The sequence below is a fragment of the Psittacula echo genome (genome assembly GCF_963264785.1).
Source record: "Psittacula echo genome assembly, chromosome: 4".
Taxonomy (NCBI): domain Eukaryota; kingdom Metazoa; phylum Chordata; class Aves; order Psittaciformes; family Psittacidae; genus Psittacula; species Psittacula echo.
Genome location: NC_137738.1, coordinates 76,037,725 through 76,062,381, shown reverse-complemented (window position 1 = coordinate 76,062,381; position 24,657 = coordinate 76,037,725). Strand labels below are relative to the sequence as shown.

Below are 24,657 nucleotides of genomic sequence, written 5' to 3'. Positions count from 1 at the left end.
ACGGCCGCGAAGCGGCGCTCTGCCCAGCGGCTGCCGCCCTGCAGGCGCAAACGGCTCCGCCCCCAAGCGGCTGAGGCGCGGCAAGTGTCGTCACCCGCCTCCCGCTGCTGGTTCCGGTCACTCTCGCTGTTTGTGGCGCCGCTTCCGACATGTGGCGGCGCGGCAGCTGGCGCGGCCTGGCGCTACCTTCGGCACTGCGCCCCTGGCGCCGCCGGGCGGGCAGCGAGGTCGGAGCGGCGGCGGTACCGCGCTACGAGGTGGTGGTGATCGGCGGGGGCCATGCTGGGACGGAGGCGGCGGCGGCGGCTGCTCGCGGCGGAGCCCACACGTTGCTGCTCACGCACAAGATCGACACCATTGGTACCGCCGCGGGGGTGCCCGGGGGGCCGGGGGGAAGGGGTACCGCGGGGAGGCGGGCCGGGCCTGTTTCCCGGGGGCGCCTTGGGTGTCCCCGGCCAAGGCGGGGAGGTTGCGGGCGCCTCAGGCGGCGGTGGTGAGCGGTGTCGGTGTGTCCCGTCTGCAGGGGAGATGTCCTGCAACCCCTCCTTCGGCGGCATCGGGAAGGGGCATCTCATGAGGGAGGTGGACGCCCTGGACGGGCTGTGTGGTCGGGTCTGCGACCGCTCCGGCGTGCACTACAAAGTGCTGAACCGCTGCAAGGGCCCAGCTGTGTGGGGCCTCCGCGCCCAGATCGACCGCGGCCTCTACAAGGAGCACATGCAGGTGAGGCCGGGCTGGGCTGGGGTGAACACCTCTCGTGGGAACCTTTACAACTCAAACTGTGCTCTGTGCAGAGGGAAGACGGTTTCTTGCGAGCGCTGTGCGCCAGACGGGCAGCCTGCCCTCGGCTCCCTCCTGCCCCACAGCCCTCCGACGGCGGCGGCACCTGGCTTCTGCAGCTGTGGCCCAGCTTGGGGCGGAGGGGTTCGAGAGTATCTGTAGTGTCTGGGGCCCTGAGTTTACCCTGTTCAAGGATGCATTAATCGTGTACGTTTAGCCGTGTATGTTTAGCCGGGATATCTGTATATGCAGCCTGGTAGAAACGCCAGCTACTGTTAAATAGGAGTGGGGACAATTTAAGACAAAGTCAAGAGTGATGATTAGTTTAAAAACACACGTTTCTATTTCCAGGGGCTTTTTTTCTGCATGTTTGCAGGCTGGAGTGTTAGAATGAATTACTCAAATCCAAAGTGTCAGGATACCAATGTCATAGACACCGATTGTTTTGGTTTTTAATGTTTTCTTATCAAACCTTTATGCCTTTCTGTTTGGTGCTTTAATGTGGTGTAAACTGTTGGAGCTCAGCATAGTTTAAAATTTTTTCTAGTGTTTCGTATACAGGCCAGACTTCATGACCAACATTTTTTGTTTGAGCTTAAACTCTTCTCTGTGGGTGAGAAGTTCTATTTGATAGATCAGGATAGTACATAGTACAGTAACTGAATGTATGCCAAGTGAACTGGTGAGAATGGAAAGGGGAAGCGGGTGATAGATGTTCTGGAAACCAGCAGGATTTGGGACTGCCCATGTGTCTCATAACTTACTAGATTTTTGCAGTAACTCCTTTCATGACAGAAAGAAATCCTTAACACACCACTGTTGACAGTTCGTGAGGCATCTGTGGAGGATCTTCTCTTGACAGAGCCAGAACCAGACCATCCTGGGAAGTGCCAAGTCACCGGAGTCGTTCTGGGTATGTGCTAGTAACTCAGGAAGCACCTTCAGTTCCTCTACACTAAGAGCAGCCTTTGGGGTAAACATTTCTGATTCACCAGTGAGAGAGTTGAATTAGCTGATAGAGGTGATTTAGGCTGAGTATGCACTAAACTAGGTCAGTATATGTAAACATATGAAAAACATACGTGGGTAGATGGGATATTGGGAGGGTACGTGAGTTTGATTTTCTTCAGGCTAGTGATGCTGAATTCCCTGCTGCTTTTTTTACTTAGTAAGCAGTATGTGCTGCTGACAGCACTACAGGGCAGTGGCGTCTTACTAATAGCATCTCGTGCTTTACTACCTCTTGCTGTTCTAGTAAACAGGCATTCTGAAATAAGGGCCTGGATAAGGATTTTTCCCAGGAGTGGGTTTTCTGTGTTAGGGGTAGCATGCTTAGGAATAAGAAATGCTGCTTACTGCAGTTATTACTGTTGATGCTTTTATTCTTGAAATGTTGATTTTGTTACATAATAGAAGGTGGATAAACCCTCAGCAAACAGTTAGTCTAGTTTTAGACAGAGCACTAGGATAGCAGGGCTTTGTTGATACTGAAATATGCATATCTCTGAAAACTTGCTGTTTCAGGAGATGGGAGCACGGTACATGCTGGGAGTATTATCCTGACCACCGGTACCTTCCTGAGGGGTATGATCCTCATCGGACTGGAGACGTACCCAGCTGGGCGGCTGGGGGACCAACCAGCCATCGGGCTGGCTCAGACTCTGGAGAAACTGGGATTTGCTGTGGGCAGGCTGAAGACTGGAACACCACCCCGACTTGCAAAAGATACCATTGACTTCAGCGGTCTGCAGGAACGCGCAGCTGACAATCCTCCGGTGCCATTCAGTTTCCTTAGTGAGGCTGTGTGGATCAAGGTGGGAGAGCATGCACCAAGTGGATGTAGAGGCAGGTGGGGAGTGGTTCTGGGAACGTCATGCTCAGAATCAGCTGGGAAATGGATGGCTGGGAAAGGAAGCTGGGCTGTACTCGTACTGGAGGTCTTATGTCTCTGAGGATCCCCAATGCAGAGGGAGAAATTGCTTGTTTTGAAAGCAAGTACCTTTTTCCTCCATTTATCAACTTGAGAACCAAACATGCTTTACTTCTGAAGTCAGAACCGCATAAAATATGATATTGTTAGTATTCATGTGCTGGTTACATGGGTGGCTTTACAAAATACTTCCACTATTAGACCCATATTGTGGAGATTTATGATGTCTGGCTTGCTATCCTGGCTCTAGAATAAGATTAAAATATTGAAACTGGAGATCATTAACAGTGCTGGCTGGGAAAGACAGTTATCCACAATGCTCAGAGGTGGATGTATTTGCAGTAAGTTAAAAGCAGAAGAAAATTTTCCAAAGCAAATCTTGGGAAATTGATGGTGTTCTTACATAATGTAGTTAAACGGCACAGAATTAAGTATCAGGAGTTGATTTGCCCAAGAGCATATAGGAATTACAATAACTTACTATAATCAGGGTGGAGGTGAAAGTAGTATCATTTGAAGTACTTCGTATGTGTAGGAAAGGTTTTAAGGAGTTGAAGTGCAACATTATCATTGTTTTGAATGTCAGTCTGTTGACTGTTTCAGAAAAAATAGTGAAATACTTTACATGGTGGGGTTTGTTTTCCATGTTAATTGCAGGGGTTTCAGAGATTTCTGTTTTGGTTTTATTTTCTTCATCAAACTTCAGTTGGCTGTTTATTGTAGGGTCAGCACTTCTCTTCAGAGCTCTGACGTCCTGTGGTTAATTTGAATGCTGTTATATAACATGTTGTTTTAATAGGAATATCCATCCTACAATTCAGAATACAGTGTATAGAATAGAACTTGGATTCTGGGCTCTCAGGTTCTGTTCTCTTCTTGGCCTGCTTTTGGCATGTTGCTGAAGTTCTCTGATTGCTTGTGTTCTGTCTGCACAGTCAGTATGATAGCACTGCCCATGTCTCCAAGAAGTGCAAGCCAAGTGTCATGAAAAAGCCACCCTGGAAGTCCTCAGAGTTGTTTAGTAAGAGTACAGTGTTATGACTGGGTTAAATTAAAGTGAGCTCTGGCCTCTTTCAGCCAGAAGATCAGCTGTTGTGTTACCTGACTCGCACTACCCTGAAAGCCCAGGAAATTATTTGTGATAATCTCCATCTGAACAACCATATAAGGGAGACAACAAAGGGTCCACGGTAAGTGTGTGTGTGTCATTGTTTAATCCCATCCAGTAATGCAGCCATTGACTTACACACACACACCCCTCTTCTGGGCAGGATGGGGAGGAGAATCAAAAGAATGTAAACCCCATGGGTTGAGATAAGAACAATCCAATAACTAAACTATAATATAAAACTAATAGGAATAATAATACTAATAACTATAAGGGAAATGACAAGGGGAGAGAATATAAAACTAAAAGGGGAAAGTCAAAAAAACAATAAACACAAGTGACGCACTGTACAATTGCTCACCACCCACCAACTGATACCCAGCCTGGTATCTGGGCCTTCTGGGTGACTCCCCACAGTTCATATACTGGGCATGACGTGCTGTGGTGTGAAATACCCTTTTGGCTATCAGACTAAAACCAAAACACAGCACTGCACCAGCTACTAGGAAGGAGGGAAAAAAAAAACCCAAAGGTTACAGGTGAAACCAGGACAGCATGGCATCATTCAAGGCTCTCAGTGGCATGAACTGACAGTCTGTGGGTTTCTCTTGCTTTGCTTCTGGCAAGTTACTTTTTCTCCACCTCAGGTGGTGCTCATGGCTATTTACCGTTGCAGGTACTGTCCATCTCTGGAATCAAAGGTTCTGCGCTTCCCAAACCGAGAACATCAGGTGTGGCTGGAGCCTGAAGGCTTGGAGTCCAATGTCATTTACCCCCAAGGCGTGTCAATGACACTGCCACCTGAGCTTCAGGAGCAGGTGATCAGATCCATCCCAGGCTTGGAAAAAGCCAAGATCTTGCAGCCAGGTGAGGGGGGTGAATAGGTTTAAATCTATTTGTCATATTGGCTACCAGTTAATAAAAACCATATTATGTTTAGAGTATAAGAAAACAAAGGAAATATGAAACAAAATGAATTCTTGAACACAGGGGGTTTTCTTTGGTTGGTTTTATGTAATAAGTAAAAGTTGATAATCTTAAGTCATTCTGCCCCACTCATTGTCTTTGCCAATAAAAGGAACCTTCGAAATCCCTCTCATAAGATCTGTCTTGTTGTTTGTCATAGGCTACGGAGTGCAATATGACTTTTTAGATCCCCGCCAACTGACTGCTTCTCTTGAGTCTCGTCTTGTTCAGCGCCTCTTCTTTGCAGGCCAGATAAATGGCACTACAGGCTATGAAGAAGCTGCAGCTCAGGTGGGTGAATCTGATTGCCACTCAGAAAGGGATATTGCCTGGGTATTTGTCTTTGATGCATAGTCTTGCTAGGCCCATCTTCTGCTAATGAGATGTTCTTACTTTTGTTGCTTACCCTGATTCCAGACTTGCCCAGATATTGTTACTTTTAGTATCTACAGTTGCTGTTCTTGACATTGCAGTAATACAAGTATTTGAAAGCACTGTCAAATGTTTCAGCATGGAGACTATGCAGTGCATGTAATTGAAAACATGGGAATTATCTCTACTCATGTCAGCAGGGGCCAAGAAGCCCTTCAGACACGTAACATCACAAGAAAGAAGCTGCCTACATTACTAGCACAGGCTATGGCATTTTCAAAGATACAGTTTGACACTTGAGTCTTTGAAGGCAGATGTGCTGGTACTTCAGCCACAAAGAGACCAGTAACTGTGTTTTGTGTTCTGTCTGCCTAGGGTGTGATTGCTGGGATCAATGCTTGCCTACGGGTTCATGGCAAGCCCCCTTTCATTGTCAGCCGCACTGAAGGCTACATAGGTGTCCTGATTGATGACCTTACCACTCTGGGCACCAGCGAGCCATACCGGATGTTCACCAGCCGCGTGGAGTTCCGCATGTCCCTCCGGCCTGACAATGCTGATGCAAGGCTCACCCACAGAGGTATTTTGTTGTGGTGGCTCTTGCAGTGAGCAGCCCTGCCTCGTCATAGGTATCTGTCTCCTGCGCCATCTGTCTCTGCAGGTTTTGAAGAAGCTGGGTGTGTGTCACAGCAGCGATACGAACAAGCAGTTAAGATGAGAGCTGCTTTAGAGGATGGAATTGCAACACTAAAATCCCTTCAGTTCAGCATATCCAAATGGTCCCAGTTAATACCAGAAGTTCCTATCAGTAGCAGTCGAAGTTTGCCTCTCAGGTAAGGGTTACAGCTGAAGCTTTCTGGTCTGACCTATGCTTGCTTTAGCTGGCTTGTAGTTTCACAGCAGTTGTCCATCCTTCCTGAAGCCATCAATACTCCCAAGACTCCAGCTTTATCACCTTTAGAGGACAGACACCTGATGCTTGTCCATAGAATAAGTGTGACATTGGTGTTTTTACTATACTGCATTTCCTAGTGCTGACATAGGCTCCCAAAGCAAGGGTGTTCTCCACTGGCCCTATCAGTTTTTGCTGTCCTTATTGAGAGTGTCACCAAGTGGTGATGGTTGTGCAGTGGGTTGCTGCTTTGCTGAAAGCTTAATAAAGCAGCAGTTGATTTCAGGCTACCATCAGATGGTAGCTGTTCTTGTACACAGAGGCCTTTCTTCCCTTACGCATCCTTTATCTCACCTTCTCTTTTCTGTTGTTTTAAATCAGTGACTAAGAGCTAACTCAGTCTGTGTTCCCCTACCTCATCCCTTCTATCTTGCTGTTTATTTTTCATAAAGAGCTCGTCTTCAAGAGTTTAACAGCTCAAAAGAGCTGTATACCAAGAGGAGATAGTAGAGGGGTGAGCTTGGCTCTGCAGTTCTGGCTTATGCTGAGATCTTTACAAGTTTGAGCTGGGAACAGCTGTAAATCTGCCTTATGCAAGTGACTCCTTTGTACCATAAAAACTCCTGTTCTCCACAGTGCCTTTGATGTCCTTCGATATCCAGAGGCCAACATGGAGCTTCTGGCAAGGGTTGTCCCAGAGCCCCTGGGAAAGCTTGCTCAATGGAGACAACTGGCAGAGAGATTAAAAATAGAAGGTAGAGTACAAGAGTTATAATCTCTTAGTGGGATCCGTGTATGTTGTGTTCAGTAAGGGGTGAGCAAATCCATTCATCCCAGTGTGTTTCGTGTTACTGCTTAGTGAAATAAAGCGCTGTTAGAGCATGCACCTTTTACCATAGGCCACAGCCCTGTGCCAGCCACCTGGTTTCACGTGGTGGGACGAGATAATTATTCATGTCCACTCCTGGGTTTTTCCTGCTTACTGCTCTGTCAAATAGACCGTCCTTTGCTGGGATGAAAGGAAAAGCCAACCTGTGTATCTTAATTCCTGTAACAAATTAAAGAGTATTACTTCCAAAGTAGTGATGTGAATTAGGCTCTTTAGTCTGTGCAGCTGGAAACTTCCTTAGGAGCTTTTGACAGTCTCAGTGGAATTGCTTATTCTGCTTCAAAGAATTCCTGCAGGTGACCTGTTTCACATAAACATCCATATGTGGTCTTGTTTCCCTCATCTTCTATCACAGCTGCTTACGAGTGGTGTGTGGAGAACCAACAGCAGGAAATAGAAGAAGTGCGCCGTGATGAAGCCCTCCGACTGCCTGAGGACCTAGATTACTTTGCCATTGATGCATCACTTTCATTGGAGGTGCGGGAAAAACTGGACTCTAACCGTCCCCAGACGGTAAGATACTGGGTCACAGCAAGGTTGAGCAGCAATGAAATCCTTTCTGTGTCTTCCCAAGAGGTGGGGGGGGGTGAGAATAGTCAGGGAAAGGAATACCCACAGGTTTCAGTCTCTGTTTTTCACTAGTGTGTAGGTTTGTTCTTGGTTAACTTGCTCCTGTTTCCACATGCAGATTGGTGCACTCAGCCGCATCCCTGGAATTACACCAGCTGCTATTGTTAACCTGCTAAGATTTGTGAAAACCAATCGCCAGAAGGCAGAGAGGCTAAAAGCTTTACCTCAGACTGATAAACGCTTCCCAGAGAAAATGTACTCAGAGAAAGCAGCTTCATAAAGACAGATTTCAGCAAAGTCTTCTGAAAAGAAGCAAGAGTACCTTTGTTAAAACACCTTTGCAGAGAAGTGTACCCCTCCTGCCAGAGTACATGGCGAGATCACCTGTGCGCACAAGCTTCTTCACGGATAAAACCTGTGCTGGCTGGATCCAAACCAGTTCTAGTTGTGTCCTGTGGTAGTGTCATTGAGTAAAGCAAAGATGACGAAAGCGCAGACCTTAAGTAAATGTTCAGGAACCTAAATGCTGCCTGAGTTTGCCAATCCAAATGAAAAGACAGGGGAATTGCTTTTAAAATTCCTCTAATTTGAAAGGTGTCAGATATTAAAAATCTGTTCTAAAGCATCTTGGAAAGGACAGTGTTTTGGTCTTCTGAAACAAGTAAGAAATGTTACCGTGCTGAGCTCATGGCAGCACAAGAGGACTTGAGCTGGAAGATGTGTTCCATGGACTTCAGTACTTGTGTTCATAGCTGTGCAGTGACTGCGCACAGTGTGAGGTTGTAACGTGATGTCAGCCAATAGGAAACGATTGGCTATGAGAATGTATGCCACACAAATATTTAAACTTGAGTAACAGATAGAGTGAATGTAAACACTGTTCTAGGGGGGAGTTCTCCTTTAAAATAAAGCTCATCTCAAAACTTGCTGAAGAACTTGGTTGTCACTTAGCTTTCAGTAGAGCCTTGGCAATTCACTGGGTCCCAGTTCATGCAGGTAAGGTGGGGTGAGGTTTGCTACAGAGCTGGTGAAGGCAGCTGGAGCAGAACTTGTTGCCTAGGCCAGGGTGCTAAGGAACAGAGGGGCATGTTGGAAGCTGCTCCAGGAACCTCAGCTCTGAGCAGTGTGGTGACAGACTGATGTACTGGGGGCCAGGATGCAGCTGACTTGGCCGTCCGGGGAAGTAGGGCCAGGGATTTCCATGTCCCTACGTCTGTGGCCTATTTTCCTTTCAGCTTTGTTGGCTCAAAGAATTACTTCTACCTTGTCAACTGTAAGTTTAGCAAAAGGAAGCCAGCTACATGTTCTGCAGTGTAACTCTGGCTCCAGCTATGGTGCTCTTGAATTCAGCAGTGTGAATCCAAAGAAGTCCTGAAGCCTTTGCCTCTCTGTATTTAAAGCAGCGGAGCTTCTAATCAAAGTTTCATGGTTTCTTCATTGCATTATCTTTGTTATCGTGTTTGGTTTTGATGTACCTGTGCCCACAAGCCCTACTGACACCTTCATCCTCTCACTTTCAAGCCAGTTGTGCAATCTCAAAACTACATTTCCTAGTTCATGTCAGCAGCCATTTAAGGTTAGTCTTGAAAGGCAAGCCCTTTGCAACCTGTGACAAAAAGCCAACACTTCTTCCTTGGCTTTCTGTGCTAAACTTATTTTGGTGCTACAAAGGCCTTGGTTCTGGTCTCTAAAGCACCAGTGTAAATCAAACAGTGATTCCACTGAGCTGGGCTGCACTGGTGTCAAAGAGCAGAAGGAGTGGGTTTTGCTTTTCTTTCTGTAGGAATGTAATAATGAACAGCTGTGGTCTAAGCAAGAAGAGTTAACTCCAGGGGGAACTGAAGTCATAAGTGCATTGGTGCATTGCTTTTCAGCAGATCTGTAACAGCTGGTCTATATTTCAGCCTGAAGTAGGTCTCTGGCTACTGCTGAGCTCCCTTCTTAAGACACAGTGTCCTCTGTTCACATATGGAGGTTAATGATGTCCGTATTAGCCAAAATGGAAAACCTGGCACATCCACAAGTTTGAGGACTGGGAGTTCCTCAGGTGTTAGTTTAATGTATATAGGGCTTGCCACAACATCCTGTGCTTGTTGAACAGTTCTTGTTCAAGAAGACTTAACAGGAATTCATAGCTACAAGTAGTCCTATTCGTTTTCTTAGGAAAACCAAGCACAGAAAGGCTACGTGAACTGCTGTAAATAGCATAGGCAAATCAGATGCAGACATCGTGCCACCTGCTTTCTAACTCCTCCAGGGATTTGTTACAAAGGCCCAAGGTTTGTGTTTTAACATGAAGACAAAGTGAGCTTAGACCCCCGCAGGCCCTGTGGTCTCACTAAAGCCAACAGGATGGGAAGTGCAGAACCGGAGGAGCCCATCTTTAACATGGATGTCTGGTGCTGCTGGAATGTTTGCAATGGTGCAGCAGTGGCTGCACTAAATGGCTTGCCTTAGCCCCCCACTTTGCTGGCTCTTGCAAGCACGGATGTGCCTCCTAGTTGAGCATTGCCTTTGTGCTTTGGTAAGTAATGACCTTCAGTTGCAGTCATTTTAGGTGCTCTGGGGTTTACCAGCTTTGATGCCTGCACCTCCTGGGCTGTGCTCCTCCACCCAGTGAGACCTCATTTAGTGGTTGCAGGAGGAATCTGCTGTGCCCTAGGAGCTCCTGTTTCCACCAGGGAGGTGTTCTTGGTGCTCCCCTCAAACCATGGCCTGTGCTGCTCAAGGTCCTCCCAGGTGTTTGTTTCTGTCTCTTTCCATGGCTTCACAGGGCTAATGAGAAATAAATGTCCTTCCCCCTTGTGCTGACAGCTTGGTGGCCAGGGCGTTCATCTGGAAGGTGGGAGACTTGCTCTGCAACTGCTGTTACAAAAGGGGCAGATAAAAAGGGATCGATTCTTGATCTATTGTTTTATGGACAGGGATGCATTAGGGGGAAAAAAAAATGCTGCTGCATCGGCTTATTAACCCTGCATGTGTAACCGAGGGAGAAGACCAACGTGTATTCCCATCAGAGGCTCTCTGATTCTGATCTGAGACAAGGAGGCACAAAAGCACAAAATGTAATCAGTTCTAAGTAATGTTAAGTTTGATGGCTCTATGATGGAAAATAACTGCGGTGCTTGAAGGTAGTTGACATAGTTTCAGGTCCTTAGGACCTTAGTACAAAAAGCATAAGAAAAGCAGAATAGGGAAACAGGACCTGGGGATGGGGAGTATCTGGGACCAGCAGATGTTCAGGGTGGGAGCAGCTAAACTAACTGGTAAGTAGAAGGACAGGATGGTTGCTATGTCTGTAATGTTAATTAAGTTGGTGCTTCAAAGACTGCCAGAAGGTATGAAGATTGTCGGGAGAAGTAAACGACTCTTAAAGACCACCGCCACGTTTTTGTATGCGTGTGAGAAACTTTCTGGAAAATGATGTAATCCATGTGTAGCCTCAGGGATATGTATGTGTGCCCAATGACTATATAAGGATGGCCCGTACAGCAATACGTGGACACACGTTAGGAGGAGCTATCCCCCGTGTCTCCCGGCGCCGCAATAAAGAATACCTGCTTGTCAACTTGAAACTGTTGGCGAGTTCGTTCCTGGAGTTTTCTCCGAAACTGTAGTCATCATCATGTCGCCATCCACAGTGTCTGGGCCTTGCCCTCTGTGCCAAGGAGTACAGAAAGTGCCAAATCTATCCCGAAAGCTGGAGGCTGCAACTTCTCTACCTCTTTGTGGACTTAAGCCTAGATACGGTGATGGTCTGTGATGTCTCCTGGAGGCGTTCAGCGGCGAAACACGGGCTGGAACGTGTCCTCAGCTTCCACACCTGTGTCCCTGCAGAGTCAGCGCCTCCCCACTGCCGGAGCGGGTCCCCAGAGCCGGCAGAAGCGGGCTGCAAAGGGGCTGCCTGGGAGGAGCGTGGCTCAGCCAAGCGCAGCGCTGCGCTGGAGGTGGCAGTGGACGGAGTGGAGGGTGAGGGCGTTCATGTCTGACACCAGCTGCAGCTCCCAGCACGAGCGCCAGGAGGCACGTTTTCAGGCACCGCTGGGGACAGTAAGCACTCGCTGCTCCTGTTCCAATGACTTAGCGCTTGGTGTGGTTAACTGAAGAGCGGGCACGGAGCCAGGTGGGAAATGAGCTCACCCTGTGCGTACAGGGCAGCAGGAGGCGAGGGGAGGTGACAGCAGCGACTGCGCTCCTCTGTTGCAGTTTTACGTGGCTCGCTTTGAAACTCGCCGTGTGTGACCGGGTGGTGCTGGTGTCACAGCCGTGTCGCAGGATTCTGCGAGTCAGGGGCAGAAAGGTGCCGTGGCTGGGTTCTGTCCTTGTCCCATCGCACCCGGCGCCACTCTGTCCGGGTGGCCCTTGGTGACGCTGCTCCGGCGCGGGGCCGGCCGCTGGTGGCGTCAGGCATGAGCTGGCCGCAGCTGCACCGGATGCAGGGCGGTCACGTCACACGCGGTGATCTCAGTGCTCCTGAGCCCTGCCACGAGCGTGGAAACCCCGCGGCTCCCAGACGGGAGCTGCAGGAGCTGCCCTCGAGCGGAGGGGACCGCGGCAGAGCAGGGCTGAGCTCTTGTTGGGGCTTGCTCTTTCCTTTCCCTGCTCCTCTGCACGCACGTACACCCCCCCTCCTTCCTCAGAACACCAGGGTCCTGCCATCCGTAACAGCACTTTAGCAGCAGATAAATATTAGTTACTATTGCTAGAAACAACAGTTAAGTAGGAACAAACCTACTCTTAAATTCATCTACTCTTGTTTTTTTCTTTGGAAAAGAGTATTTAAGGGCTTGTTTTACACAGGACGATTCTTAACACCAAAAAAGCCTCCATCTTTTTCTCCAAAATACCCATCTCCTGTTAGCAGAACCACAGCTTATAGAGCAAAATATTTACTAAATATTTAATAATAAATATAACATTGCAATTAATATAATGTATAATGATATAAGACTAATATATACCTAACATAAATAATAGTAATAACTAAGTATTTAATCATTGGGGGTGTTACACTCTCTTTGGTAAGGAATTTAGCTTAGAATCCAGCTTTAAAAGAGGAAATGCAGATTTTTAAGAATTCTGGCAACTGTAATAATTAAAATAATCTAAAAAAAGGCAAAAGCACCATAATAATTTTTGTATGTGCATATGTATGTTATAATATATTCGTGTGTGTGTGTGTGTGTGTGTGTATACACACACCCCCCAATGAAAACATGGGAATTTTGCTGAAGATGTGCCCAGGTGGCTGCAGATAAACAAATCTGAAATGTTCTTTCAAATTTCATCCCTACCTGCAATAAACCCCCCCCCCCCCCAGCAGGTTGCTCCAAGCCCCGTCCAACCTGGCCCTGAACATTGCCAGGGATGGGGCAGCCACAGCTTCTCTGGGCAACCTGTGCCAGCGCCTCAGCACCCTCACAGTAAAGAGCTTCTTCCTAATAGCCCATCTAAATTTATCCCCTTTCAGTTGAAAGCCATCCCCCCTTGTCCTGTAAAAAGTCCCTCTCCAGGCTTCTTTAGGTACTGAAAGGCTGCTCCAAGGTCAGAGGCTTCATTCTGCTGCCTGGTGTGCGGGCTGGCTGTGCTGAGCCCTGCAGAACAGGGAGCTGGGCTGGGAAAGGGGCTCTGCTGTGTCTCTTCCCCTTTGTGTTTAATAATCCAGACTTTATTGGGCTGAAAGGAAAAAAGTGTCTGACTGCTGCTGTCAGGGCAGGCTGGGCCCCCAGTCAGGGAGAGCTGGCTCTGGTTATTCCGGTGACTACATAACATCAAAAAATAGCACATTAACCCTTGGACTTGTGTTTGTGCTAGGCATGAGCCAGCAGATGGTCCTGCAGGATGACCAGGTGACTGGACCGCTTCGCTCGGGAGAGCCAGGAGCAAGCTGTAGCAAAGTGCATCAGCACGCTGAGGGCAAGCCTATGGGTCAGCGTCCCCATTTACTCCACATTTCCTCAGTGCTTTACCCAGCAGCTTTTGAGGAAAATGCATGTTTAACTGTCACCTTATCAGCGCAGAGAAGCCAGCAGGTTTGAATTATGGTGTGTAAATATTTGAAACATAAAGGATTAAAGAATTATTGATAGGCAGCCGGAAAAGTAACTTCATTTTACATTAACCTGGTCGAGTGGAAGGGAGATTGGAACTAGATGAGCTTTAAGATCCCTCCCAAACCAAACCATGCTATAATTCTATGATTTATAATGGAGAAATAACCTGGAGGGAATAAGGAGGCTTCAGGAAAGGCTAAAACCCCACAGCTTCTGTGGTTTGGAAAATAATACAGGTTTGCTATGTACCAGCTTTTCCTTCAGCTCTTTTGCACCCTGGGTATTCTCCTCTTCCTCCTGAAGTGAAGCAGTTTCAGCCCTCCCCTTGGGAAAGCGGTAAGAGCATTGCAGTTGATCATTTGGCCCAGTGTTATTTCCAGTGGTCACAGTTTATTCCTCTGTTTAGCTTATGGTTTGGCTGTTTCGTTAAGATTTGCAATTTCAAAAGGGGTTAATCCCTAGACAGAAAGTACTCTTTGGTGCAGTCAAACAACACGAAGAATTTGAGAACTCGAAAATAATCATCATAAACTCACAAGGTGTTAATACCATCAGGAATTTGCCACGTGCACTGAAAAGGGAAAGAGAGAAAAAACTTCCTGTAGAAATAGGCTTTGGATGTAGCAGCCACTTTGAGCAGGATCTCAGAGAAGCACAAACCACAGAGGGACTGAGGAAAAAAGACTGGCTGATCAGCAAAGGTGGATCCATTGTAACTCCAGGAAGAAACAGATAAACTGAGGCTTGCGAGAAGTCAAGCTGACTTAGACCTCACAAAGGATGTTAAGCAGCTGGTATGAAGTTCTGCAGCCACTCACATCAAGGTAAGGCAAAGGAAAGGAACCGTGTTGTTTGTAAGGAAGCACAGAGCAGAACTCACTCTGAGTCACCCAGAATGTGGGCAAAATCAGTTAGCTTTGGCTGCGTACACTGACCACTGCTCCTCAGGGCACGTGTCTCCATCAAACCCACTGGCTGCCTCCAGCAGGATCCTTTCCCTGTGTCCTCCCTTGCATCCATCCAGGGCCATCCTCCAGAGCCAGCCACAGCATGGGCTGGGAAAAATGGACCCAGCTCGGTCAGCACTGAAGTGACGAGGTTTTAGCATTAAATACAGAAGGCTCAGCCTCTATCCATTGCAGCAAGGAGGATACCTATGCCCAACCACTTCAGGTACCAGCAGAAATGAATAGTGCGTGCCTGGAGTTGTCCTTTGCAGGCCAGGGCAGAGGATGCTGCTGGGGAGGCAGGGAGCTCATCTGCCCTCCAAGCACTACATAAACATTGGTTAAAATCAGGTGAGCTGTATTTGTGATCCAGATTGATTTATGCTGTTCTTAAATAGTGAATCATTTAGCACCAACAAGGAAAAGGATGTCCCTACACAGTAGAAAGTTTAATTTGTTTCTACATGGTTTTATCTAAAATTTAAAATATGCATTAGGGAAGTAATCAGTATTCTGTCAGTTTGTCAATACCTTTCAAAAATGTACTGACTGTGAATTAGTGAATTATTCATCTGCAATTTCAGTGAAATGAACTGTTCCAGTTACTAGCCTTGCACAGGCTGGTCTGAGCTATAATTACAGCACCTTGGCAGTTGCCTGAGCAAAGCCTGTTTTAACCCAGCCAAGGGAAAAAAAGCTCAGCAGGAAGTTACTTGGCTGCAGCAGCTGCTGTGTCTGTGCCCCTCCGTTTCCCTATGCAGACCAGGCTCTGTTGTATCCCTGTCCCCAGACACCTCACCACATACATTTTTTGAATGTTTCTGTACACTAAAATGCCTCCAGCCTCCCAAGGCATGCATTATCCGCTAGAATGGAAATTGCACTTTCATCTCCCAGCTCCTCACTGCCACCTTCAGCAAGAAAACACAAATCAGATTAAATAAATTTAATATTCCAGCACGTTTTTCTGCCTTCATAGTTAGCTACGCGACCATCGCTTCTATGTACCCACCAATAGCATTGCAGGACAGTATGGAAAGAGTTAAGGAGACAGCTGTAGAAGTTGCTTAAAGAAATAAGCAGAAGACAAATAGAGTTCTCAACTATTAACATTTATTAAAAGTTTGACCAAAGCAGTTTTATTCGCAAGTTTTGTTTACAAAAGTCTAACAAGTTTCCCCAGGTAGCCAAAAGCAACCTTCTGAACCAAAGGTAGCTTTGATTCAGAAAGAACTGAACTGGCATTCCATTAGTGCCTAGAAAGCAAAACCTTAAAAACACAGTAAAGAAAAAAAAATCAGAATATGTGAAACTGAGGTTTTAATATTTGAAAGCCATCACTAGTATCACAGGCAGAGCATTCACAAAGGCCTATTCTTACTGTGTACAAGGTACAGTTGTTAGCTGCAATACTGTCTGTTCTCTAGGCTTTGGTTGTGTTTTCTCTCCTACAGACAGCATCACCCTTCTGCCCTGAATTGTGAAGCTGACCCTCCCACCTGCTTAGCTGGGCCATTTTAACATGAACCAGCCTCCCAGCAGCTTCTGGAGCTACAATTCTGCAGCTTTTCTGATCTACACAGCTGATGAGAGGAAAACTGCCTCTTGAAGTGGCCACACTGCCTGCCTGCATGTGCTGCCCTCACTTTTGCTAAGCCATGGTCAGACACTTCAAACACCCAATGCTATTTCAAACCTTCTTTTGCCTGAAGGCCTCAGTTTGAATCAGTTCCTTATTACAAGCTAATTTCCAAACTGTAGCAGAGCAAGCACACCCAGCTGAAGACAGCACTGTGCAGAGCACTGAGGAACTGCAACGAGGCAGATATTACATACCCAGGCCATCGCCAGCCAAACCAAACATCCCACACCTACGGGGAATGTGTAAGGAACCCAATACACAGCCGCAGTGAGGAGACACTGCTTTGTGCCAAAGCGCTTTCTCTTTTCACCCAAATTAGAACTTTGCACTTTCCTGAACCAGTCTGAGGTCTCCTGGAAAGTCAGCAGTTTCACTGAAAAGCATGCAAAGATTTGGCAAGATACTTTAGACTTATGGCAACACCACATCCTGCCTCCATTTTAAAGCTATGTACTTCCTGTTGCGCCTTGGAGATACTAGCAAACCTTCAGAATTTAAGAACACAGATTCCTTTACCAAATTCCACAGCCTTCTAGAGACTGAAGTGCTCCAGCCCTTGCTTCCACTGTACTCAGCCCATCTCTACCTTCGAACAGGGTGTATAATACACCAAGGTTTTACCATAGTTAAGACATGAAGTGGAGCAGAAAAGGAGAAAAGATCCAACCAAAGCAAAAAAAGAGCATGAAAGTAAGTAATAGTGGTTCAGGATTATCCAAGCATATCCAAGCAGTACAGATACAAGTTCCTGCAGAGCGAGCACACAGCCAAGAAGGAAAACAAGTGAGAGTATAGCCATTACAGACAGCGCAAACATACTGGTGTCATGGAACACTCCTTCAAAGATAATGAATTCTGTTTGAACTCAGGTGGGGACACTGTGGGGAAATCATGTTAAAGGTTAGTAAAACAGCTGCATTGTTATGCAAGTCAGATCTGATTATCCATTAACTGGTTGTCTCCATTTACCAGTTCAAAAGAGTTAAGTCTGGAACCCTTGTTTATCACAGCTGGTAGACCAAAAAGCTTTACTTCAATTATTTTATCCAGTTATTAACAATAATCTTTCAGACTAGTTACCCAAGTCCACTTCAACTGTTTGATTCCAATCTTCAACCCCATTGTTAAACAGGTATACAGTCCCACCATGGCATTTGGTGCATTTATCACATTGCTCTGGTAAACCCACCACTATGTTCCCCATCCCAGAAACATCCTTGACACAGCAGAGAAACTGAAAGCCATCACACAGGACAAGTATACACACCATCTTGTCACAAGTCAGTGGAAATACCTGCTGGTTCATGGTGGGTCACACAGAGATACTCTGACAAAGCATCCTTCTGCACAAAATTTGGTTTTGAAATTTAGCTATTCAATGTCTATTAGAAAACATTTAGATAAATTTTTTTAAGCGTTTAATCTTGGAATATGTACACAATAGTTCAGCAGTTCCCCAGGAAAAAAAATCTGTTAGCAATTAGAAAAATCTGTGTACAAGATTTATGGGAAACTCAACACTTGATTCTTTGCCTTTTCCAAGGTTAAATGTGATTTTTTTCAGTTTCCTCTTCTTAACACAGTTTTCTTGGTTTACTCGATGCATCACAGAATGCACCAACACACCATGACATGTTACCTGGTACTTGTGTTATCCAATCTAGAAGATATCTTTAAAGAAAGCACCACAGGAGTTAAATTTTTAAGGCTTAGATCAGTTAAAACTAAACCTGCAGCTGAATTTTACCATTCAGAAACAACCAATTTCAGTATTTGCTTTGCAGATTCTGAACATACTCCAGCAACATTCATCCCTTCTGATCCCACCAGGACTGTATTTAGATTTTTCTATCAACATTAACCCAAAGAAGACAGAGACATAGCATTGAACTTCTGTTTTAATGGTCTCAAATTCTGTGACAGATTTTTGGTCAAGTTTCCATTTTAAAAAATTTATCGATTTTAAAGACTAATAACTTAAACTGCCACAAAACAAATGGTCCACAAACATTCCTTTCCTTCTGAAGCTTTTACGATGCATTGTAATCATTAACCAGTCTTTTACTATTAAACTTAAATGGCCAATTGAGACAAACAGTTCTGAGACCGTTCTTCCACCACTGATTAAAACTGAGGTGGCAGCTGATGGACAGAATTTTCATTTAGCCTTCTGGGCCTTCTGGGCAGACTTTGTGACCTTGCCAGCTCCTCCGGCCTTCTTGTCAACTGCCTTGATGACACCAACAGCAACCGTCTGTCTCATGTCACGCACAGCAAAACGACCTGGAAACAGAAACATGGTTTATGACTTTTGTCCAAGGCTCCATTCCCGCAGCGTTATCCACACAGCAGCAACATGCAACTTGGGGTAGAGTGGGCCAATACCACTTGAGTGCAGTAAAATGCATGAGATTGGGACAGTGAGACGTAATTATCTGGAGACTACCCCTATACCGTTGAGTTGAAGCTCTGGTACTACTGTGAAGTGTCTGTTGACATCACAGCTTTTGACAGCATTTCAGAAAACACACTCCATCCCAAAACAGGGAATTACGAAGCATCTTTTCCAGACATCAATATTAACAAGTTTTAGGAGATGCCTTACCAAGAGGAGGATAGTCAGAGAAGCTCTCAACACACATGGGTTTGCCAGGGATCATATCAACGATGGCAGCATCTCCAGATTTCAGGAATTTGGGGCCATCCTCCAGCTTTTTGCCAGAACGACGATCAATCTTCTCTTTGAGCTCAGCGAACTTGCATGCAATGTGAGCAGTATGGCAATCCAGCACAGGGGCATAACCAGCGCTGATTTGGCCAGGGTGGTTCAGGATAATAACCTAAGCAACCAAAAAGCCAAGTTAACACCTAGGTAATTTTGAGTACTGGTGTGTCCTACAAAGACTGGGTTTTCACATGTCTACATGTGGGTTTCAGAGCTGTATTTTAAGCACCTTCAGAAAGCTGTAAAGCTTACCTGTGCAGTGAAGCCAGCAGCTTCCATTGGAGGATCATTCTTGCTGTCACCAGCAACATTGCCACGGCGAACATCTTTCACAGACACATTCTTAACATTGAAGCCAACATTGTCACCAGGCAGAGCTTCGCTCAGGGCTTCATGGTGCATCTCAACAGATTTTACTTCAGTTGTAACGTTGACAGGGGCAAATGTAACCACCATGCCTGGCTTGAGAACACCAGTTTCCACACGGCCAACTGGTACAGTACCAATGCCTGCAAAAAAGATGATCAGTAATTCAGCTCAATGAATATATGCCCTTACAGGGAAGAACAGCATTCTACTTTTCCACTTAAGAGCAAAAAAAGCTCTCAGGCAAAGAAAAGAACTGCATTGTTGCCCATGCATTAGCTGTTGCTGGCTAGTGAGTGGCATTACAGAGAACACATACCGCCAATTTTGTAGACATCTTGAAGAGGCAGACGCAGAGGTTTGTCAGTTGGACGAGTTGGTGGCAGGATGCAGTCCAAGGCTTCAAGGAGGGTGGTTCCACTGGCATTGCCATCCTTCCGGGTAACCTTCCATCCCTTGAACCAGGGCATCTGTAGGAAAAACAAGCCCAAGTGTAAAATGTGCCAATTTTAATGGCACAATACTAGAAACAACCAAGTGGTGGATCTTAGCATTAGCTTGGTATATCATGGCAGAGTAAGAATTTGTGAAATGCTGGGAATTGACTTTTGACCTTGGCACTTCCAAACATAACTATAAAAAACCTCTGCATTTTACTGTTGCGTAAGTTATCTCCATAACCCTCCAAGTTTTATTTCTTAATATAAACAGATATCAAACCTACATTAGAGCTAGGCTCCAACATGTTGTCTCCGTTCCAACCAGAAATTGGCACAAAAGCTACAGTGTCTGGGTTGTAGCCAATCTTCTTGATGTAAGTGCTGACTTCTTTGACAATCTCTTCGTATCTCTTCTGGCTGTAAGGTGGCTCGGTGGAATCCATCTTGTTGACACCAACAATCAGCTGTTTTACACCCAGGGTGTAAGCCAGAAGGGCATGCTCACGGGTCTGCCCGTTCTTGGAAATACCAGCCTCGAACTCACCAACACCAGCAGCAACGATCAGGACAGCACAATCAGCCTTTGAAAAGAGTACAAAAACCACCCTCATTATAATGCTTGCACATTTGTCAGGCATCAGGGGAACCCCCCCAAACCAACCCAGGCACAATCTGCCTGAACTCCCAAAATCTTTAGTTCCATTTACACACCTGAGAAGTTCCAGTAATCATGTTCTTGATGAAGTCTCTGTGTCCAGGAGCATCGATGATGGTGACGTAGTATTTGCTTGTTTCGAATTTCCACAGGGAAATATCAATAGTAATACCACGCTCACGCTCAGCCTTCAGCTTGTCCAAGACCCAGGCATATTTGAAGGAACCTTTGCCCATCTATGGATTAAAATCAAAAAGGGTTTTTTTTTCCTATTTTTTTTTTAACGATTATGCATTTGCATTTACTTCAAAAAGACCATGCACTGACTGAAGAGCGAACTCTAAGAATAGAAAGTGGTTTAACACTGAAAAACGTTACTGCTTGTAGAACAAGCAACAAGATACACTTGGCACTACCAGTGAGAGATGCCAACTATTTTCTGTTATTTAACCTGTTGACAGTTTAGCCCTCTCGACAGCTTGTTAATTGTGCTAACACATCCTTATGTTAGATCTCTTGAGCCCCAGTCCCACTATCAAGTGTCCTCTACAAATTTAAGCTCTTACTAGTGCAATCCCTGTGATAATCAACATTTTCACTCCCACTCAGCCCAACACTTGCTACATTTCATTCCGTTGTGTGGTTATTAAGACCTATACTGTTATTATGTAAGAAAATAAGAAAAATTATGATCGATAAAGCTTTCTTCAAGTTCAAACACCAAAATCCGTACCTTTCACATTTTCAGAAGTAAACCTTAACTACATGCATGCAAAGACTGAAGCTGGGAATTCAGCTTGTTTTCCCATTACACAAATATGGCTTTACACCACCTTTCTTTTCCCTAGTCCCACACTTCAATTTGAGCTTTGTCACCTAACGTAATGGTGGATTCAGCACTTCAGCCCTTGTTCAGCTAGGCGGACAACTGCAACCAAACCGCCTCCCTGTGGCCACAGCACAACCGACGCACTTGTCTGGCTACCAGGACAGTCACAACCAAGCTGCCTCCCTGTGGCCACAAAACAGTCTGCAACTCAAGTTTTGGAACCAAGTCTCTCATTTCATTCCTCAGCCCTGGAATCTTGCCGCATGTCCCAGGCCCACACACCTCAGCAGCTTCCTTCTCGAACTTCTCGATGGTCCTCTTGTCGATACCACCGCATTTGTAGATGAGGTGACCAGTGGTGGTGGACTTGCCAGAATCGACATGGCCGATGACGACGATGTTGATGTGGGTCTTCTCCTTTCCCATTTTTGGATGTTAAGTCAAGTTCTTTCTTTCGGCAAAAGAGAATCGACACCTGGAAGCGCCCCACAAAACAAACCGGTCACACCTCCGGTGTTAATACCCCCACGGCGGCATCCAGCTGAGGGGAACCAGGCCCGCAAGGGCGGAGATGGCGGTACAGCGTGTCGGGTGGCCCGGCCGGGACAGGGGCCTCGGCCCCGCCCCGGGAGGGGAGGGGCGAAGCAGGAGGACGCCGGCCGAGGGCCCCCTCGGAGCGCCCCTCTTGTCGCCCCCTCCCCGCGCCGTCGCCGGGCTCGAGTTACCCGCGGCGGCCGAGGAGCGGTGCGGCGGCGCGGTGGGGTGACGGGCAGCACAGAGGGCGGGGCCGGCCCGCTCCTTTGTGTGACTCACCCCGCCCGGGCCGCGCGTCCTCCATTTTGTGTTAAGGAGCGGCCATTTTTTTACTCGTGCTCCGTTCCCCCAGCCCCCACGGAGGCCCACGGGCCCCGCCGCCGCCAGCCACGTACCACGCGTCCCGACCCCACCGCCGTCCGGAACGCTGCGAGAAGCCGGCCGGGCGCCTCCCTCCCTACGCCGGCACGGGCACGCCGCTCCCCTCGCCCCAGTCCCGGAGGAAAGGGGGGAGGGGTACCGAGGAAGACGATGCGTCGCCACCCCCCCGACGTGCACTCTGCCGCCTGCCCCGCTCCCGCGGTCCATCCCTCTCCTTCCACCTACCACTCAGACCCCATCCCCAGCGCACCACTCCGCGGTCGCGGCCACGCCCGTACTCGGCGCTAGCCATGCCCCCAAGGTGCGCAGGCCCCCTGCCCCTCCCGCGGTCAGGCCAGGCCCGGCCCGCGGCCGCGTCTCACCTGCAAGGCGGCAGCAAACCCGTAGCAAAAAAGACCGACGGCGTGAACGCCACCCCTTATATACCCTGCGCGGGGGCGGGGTTGGAGAGACACGTCACCACTCCCGGCGGCCCCTCCGTCTCTCCTCGCAGCCCCGCCTGGCCAAAGGGCGCTCCCCTCAGCGACACCTCCGCGCGCGGGGGGTGCGTGTCTCAGAGACCTCTCCAATGCCCGCGGGGCCCCTTACCTCCCGCCTCTACGGGAGCCCCCCGCGGCCTCCCCCGGTTAGCGGGCCTGCTGTGTGCTGCTGTAGCCGGTCCGGCTGGGCCGTGGTGGGGGAGCGGCGGGATGCCCCTTCCAGCGGCGGTGTCGGAAGCGGCCGAGGTGAACCGTGGGAGTGGGTCAGCACCGAAAGGCGCAGCAGGAGCCCCGAGGGCGCCACGGAGGACCCTTAGGCCCCGGGCGGGAGGCAGCGTCACACGTTGCATCACGGCCCGGTCCAGGGGGATGCGGCAGTTCAGAAAAGTCCCTAGGGAGCAGCCCCAGGCAAATTAATTGTGTTTCTCATTAGGGACGCAAAAGAACTCAGTCAGTCAGATGATGAACGCTGAGTTGGTTACGCTGGCTAGCCCACCTCTGGTACCTGCTTAAGATCAGGAAAGGCAATAACCCCCCAGAGCATCAGTCTTCCAGAAACGGAGGCCCACCTCCTTCGCCAGAAGGAGGGAGAGAGCAGGAATTCCAGGAAACTTAACCACGCCGGAATAAGAAACAGAAAAAGGGGAAGGGGGGTGTGGGGGGGAAGGAGTCACAAGATTTTACTTTTTTTCCCCTCATACCATTAGAGAACAAAATGTGACTTGGCACAGACAACTTAGGCAAAAAATACGAGTCAAGGCAGACACACCTTAAGCAAGGAAATGTATTAAAATGCACCTGAAGTGTAAATGTATTAAAAGAGAATCACTTAAGCATTAAGGATACGGGGCTCTGTAAGGAACCCAATCGGTAAGAAGTGCCCCCATACCGTGTTTTCACATAAGAAAACTGGCAAGCCCTATCACATTATTTTTGAAATCATGGCAATGAGGAGTCACAGAACAGCTCACCACATCAGAAATAAAAGCCCTCGGGATTCCACTGGATTGCTTTCTGTTTTACTCACTCCTAACTGATGTAAGGAAATCCATTAAATACTCAACATCTCTCATACCTATTAATGTGAAATGAAGCTGATAAGTTGAACAATTATCTGTGTGTATTCTTTTAAAATGATCTGCAAAGGGAACAAAGCTACATGCTCTGTTTTCTTCATGTATATTATATGCCTGTGTTAGAAAGAGTTACATATACACAACTATAATCCCATTCATTTGTTGGTATGCTCTCCAGACAGCAGTTGTAAAGCATGGAAAGGGCTTCTTGTTCAAAACCAAAGAGGAACAACAACAAAGTAAAAAGGCCCCACTTCATGCATCTACACTTCCACTTGAGTCCAAGTTCCTCCAGCTGAGATACACCCATCATCAAATTCCCTACAGCAAGAGCTGTAAACTTAGTATTTCATAGATTGGTATGAAATTGAGTGTTTCCACAATATCTGGTATTTTTCCACATGCAAAATAAAAAAAAATAAAAAAATAAAAAAAGGGTACATTTTGTAAAACAAAGGAAAAAAAGGAACTTGAGAGATGTCACTTCAGAAGAGATGCTGAGTTTAGAATTCACCTTTTACACAAAGATCTGTTTCAGAGTAAAATCTGCAAACAGGTTCCAGTATCATTAAATAGTTTCACTAATTTTTAAGAAAGGATTAAAGTCATCAAGTTCTTCCCCTCCTGTGTTTCTTTAGTCAGAAGATTAATGATGATGGGAAGCTAGAGATGGTTCAGCTTTCCTCAAAACTAACATAGATGTTATTAGTGGCTGTTATTAGGGGCTGTTATTACTGAAGACATTGCATGTGAAGACAAGGGCAGGAAAATGGAGCTGGATCACTTTCTGGAAGTGGAAATGCATTACCATAAAGTGATTTAGTGGCGCAGGTTGAGGACAAAAGGGTAAAATTTGGTAAGAAAGCTAAGCAGCACTTTTTGGGTCTCCTATAAAGTCAAGACCATTTGTAAATACAGCTGAAAAGCTTTATTATTCAGGATGGTTTGAAGTTAGCTTCTAAGATGTGCATTGCAGTAGAGGGTACTTTTAATGGACTGACCTGTCAAAGTAACCATTCTCAT

The 24,657-nt window shown here is 46.9% G+C and overlaps 2 protein-coding genes across 2 annotated transcripts; one reads left to right on the top strand and one right to left on the bottom strand.

Annotated features, from left to right (window-relative positions):
- The first annotated feature begins 80 nt into the window (after positions 1–80).
- MTO1 (mitochondrial tRNA translation optimization 1) lies at positions 81–8,433 on the top strand. The gene is made up of 12 exons (XM_080616480.1): positions 81–360; positions 524–723; positions 1,576–1,693; positions 2,305–2,594; positions 3,788–3,900; positions 4,495–4,685; positions 4,945–5,075; positions 5,532–5,736; positions 5,818–5,989; positions 6,685–6,803; positions 7,293–7,450; positions 7,626–8,433. Exons 1-12 carry the CDS (start codon positions 150–152, stop codon positions 7,785–7,787), a joined length of 2,070 nt encoding a protein of 689 aa, XP_080472606.1. The 5' UTR covers positions 81–149; the 3' UTR covers positions 7,788–8,433.
- A 9,596-nt stretch (positions 8,434–18,029) lies between these two features.
- Positions 18,030–22,568, bottom strand: EEF1A1 (eukaryotic translation elongation factor 1 alpha 1). The gene is made up of 8 exons (XM_080614903.1): positions 22,442–22,568; positions 21,447–21,639; positions 20,392–20,571; positions 19,965–20,261; positions 19,560–19,710; positions 19,127–19,383; positions 18,755–18,989; positions 18,030–18,432 (listed from the first exon to the last, which is right to left on the bottom strand). The coding sequence occupies exons 2-8, from the start codon at positions 21,588–21,590 to the stop codon at positions 18,308–18,310; spliced, it is 1,389 nt and encodes a 462-aa protein (XP_080471029.1). The 5' UTR covers positions 21,591–21,639; positions 22,442–22,568; the 3' UTR covers positions 18,030–18,307.
- Between the last annotated feature and the right edge of the window lie 2,089 nt (positions 22,569–24,657).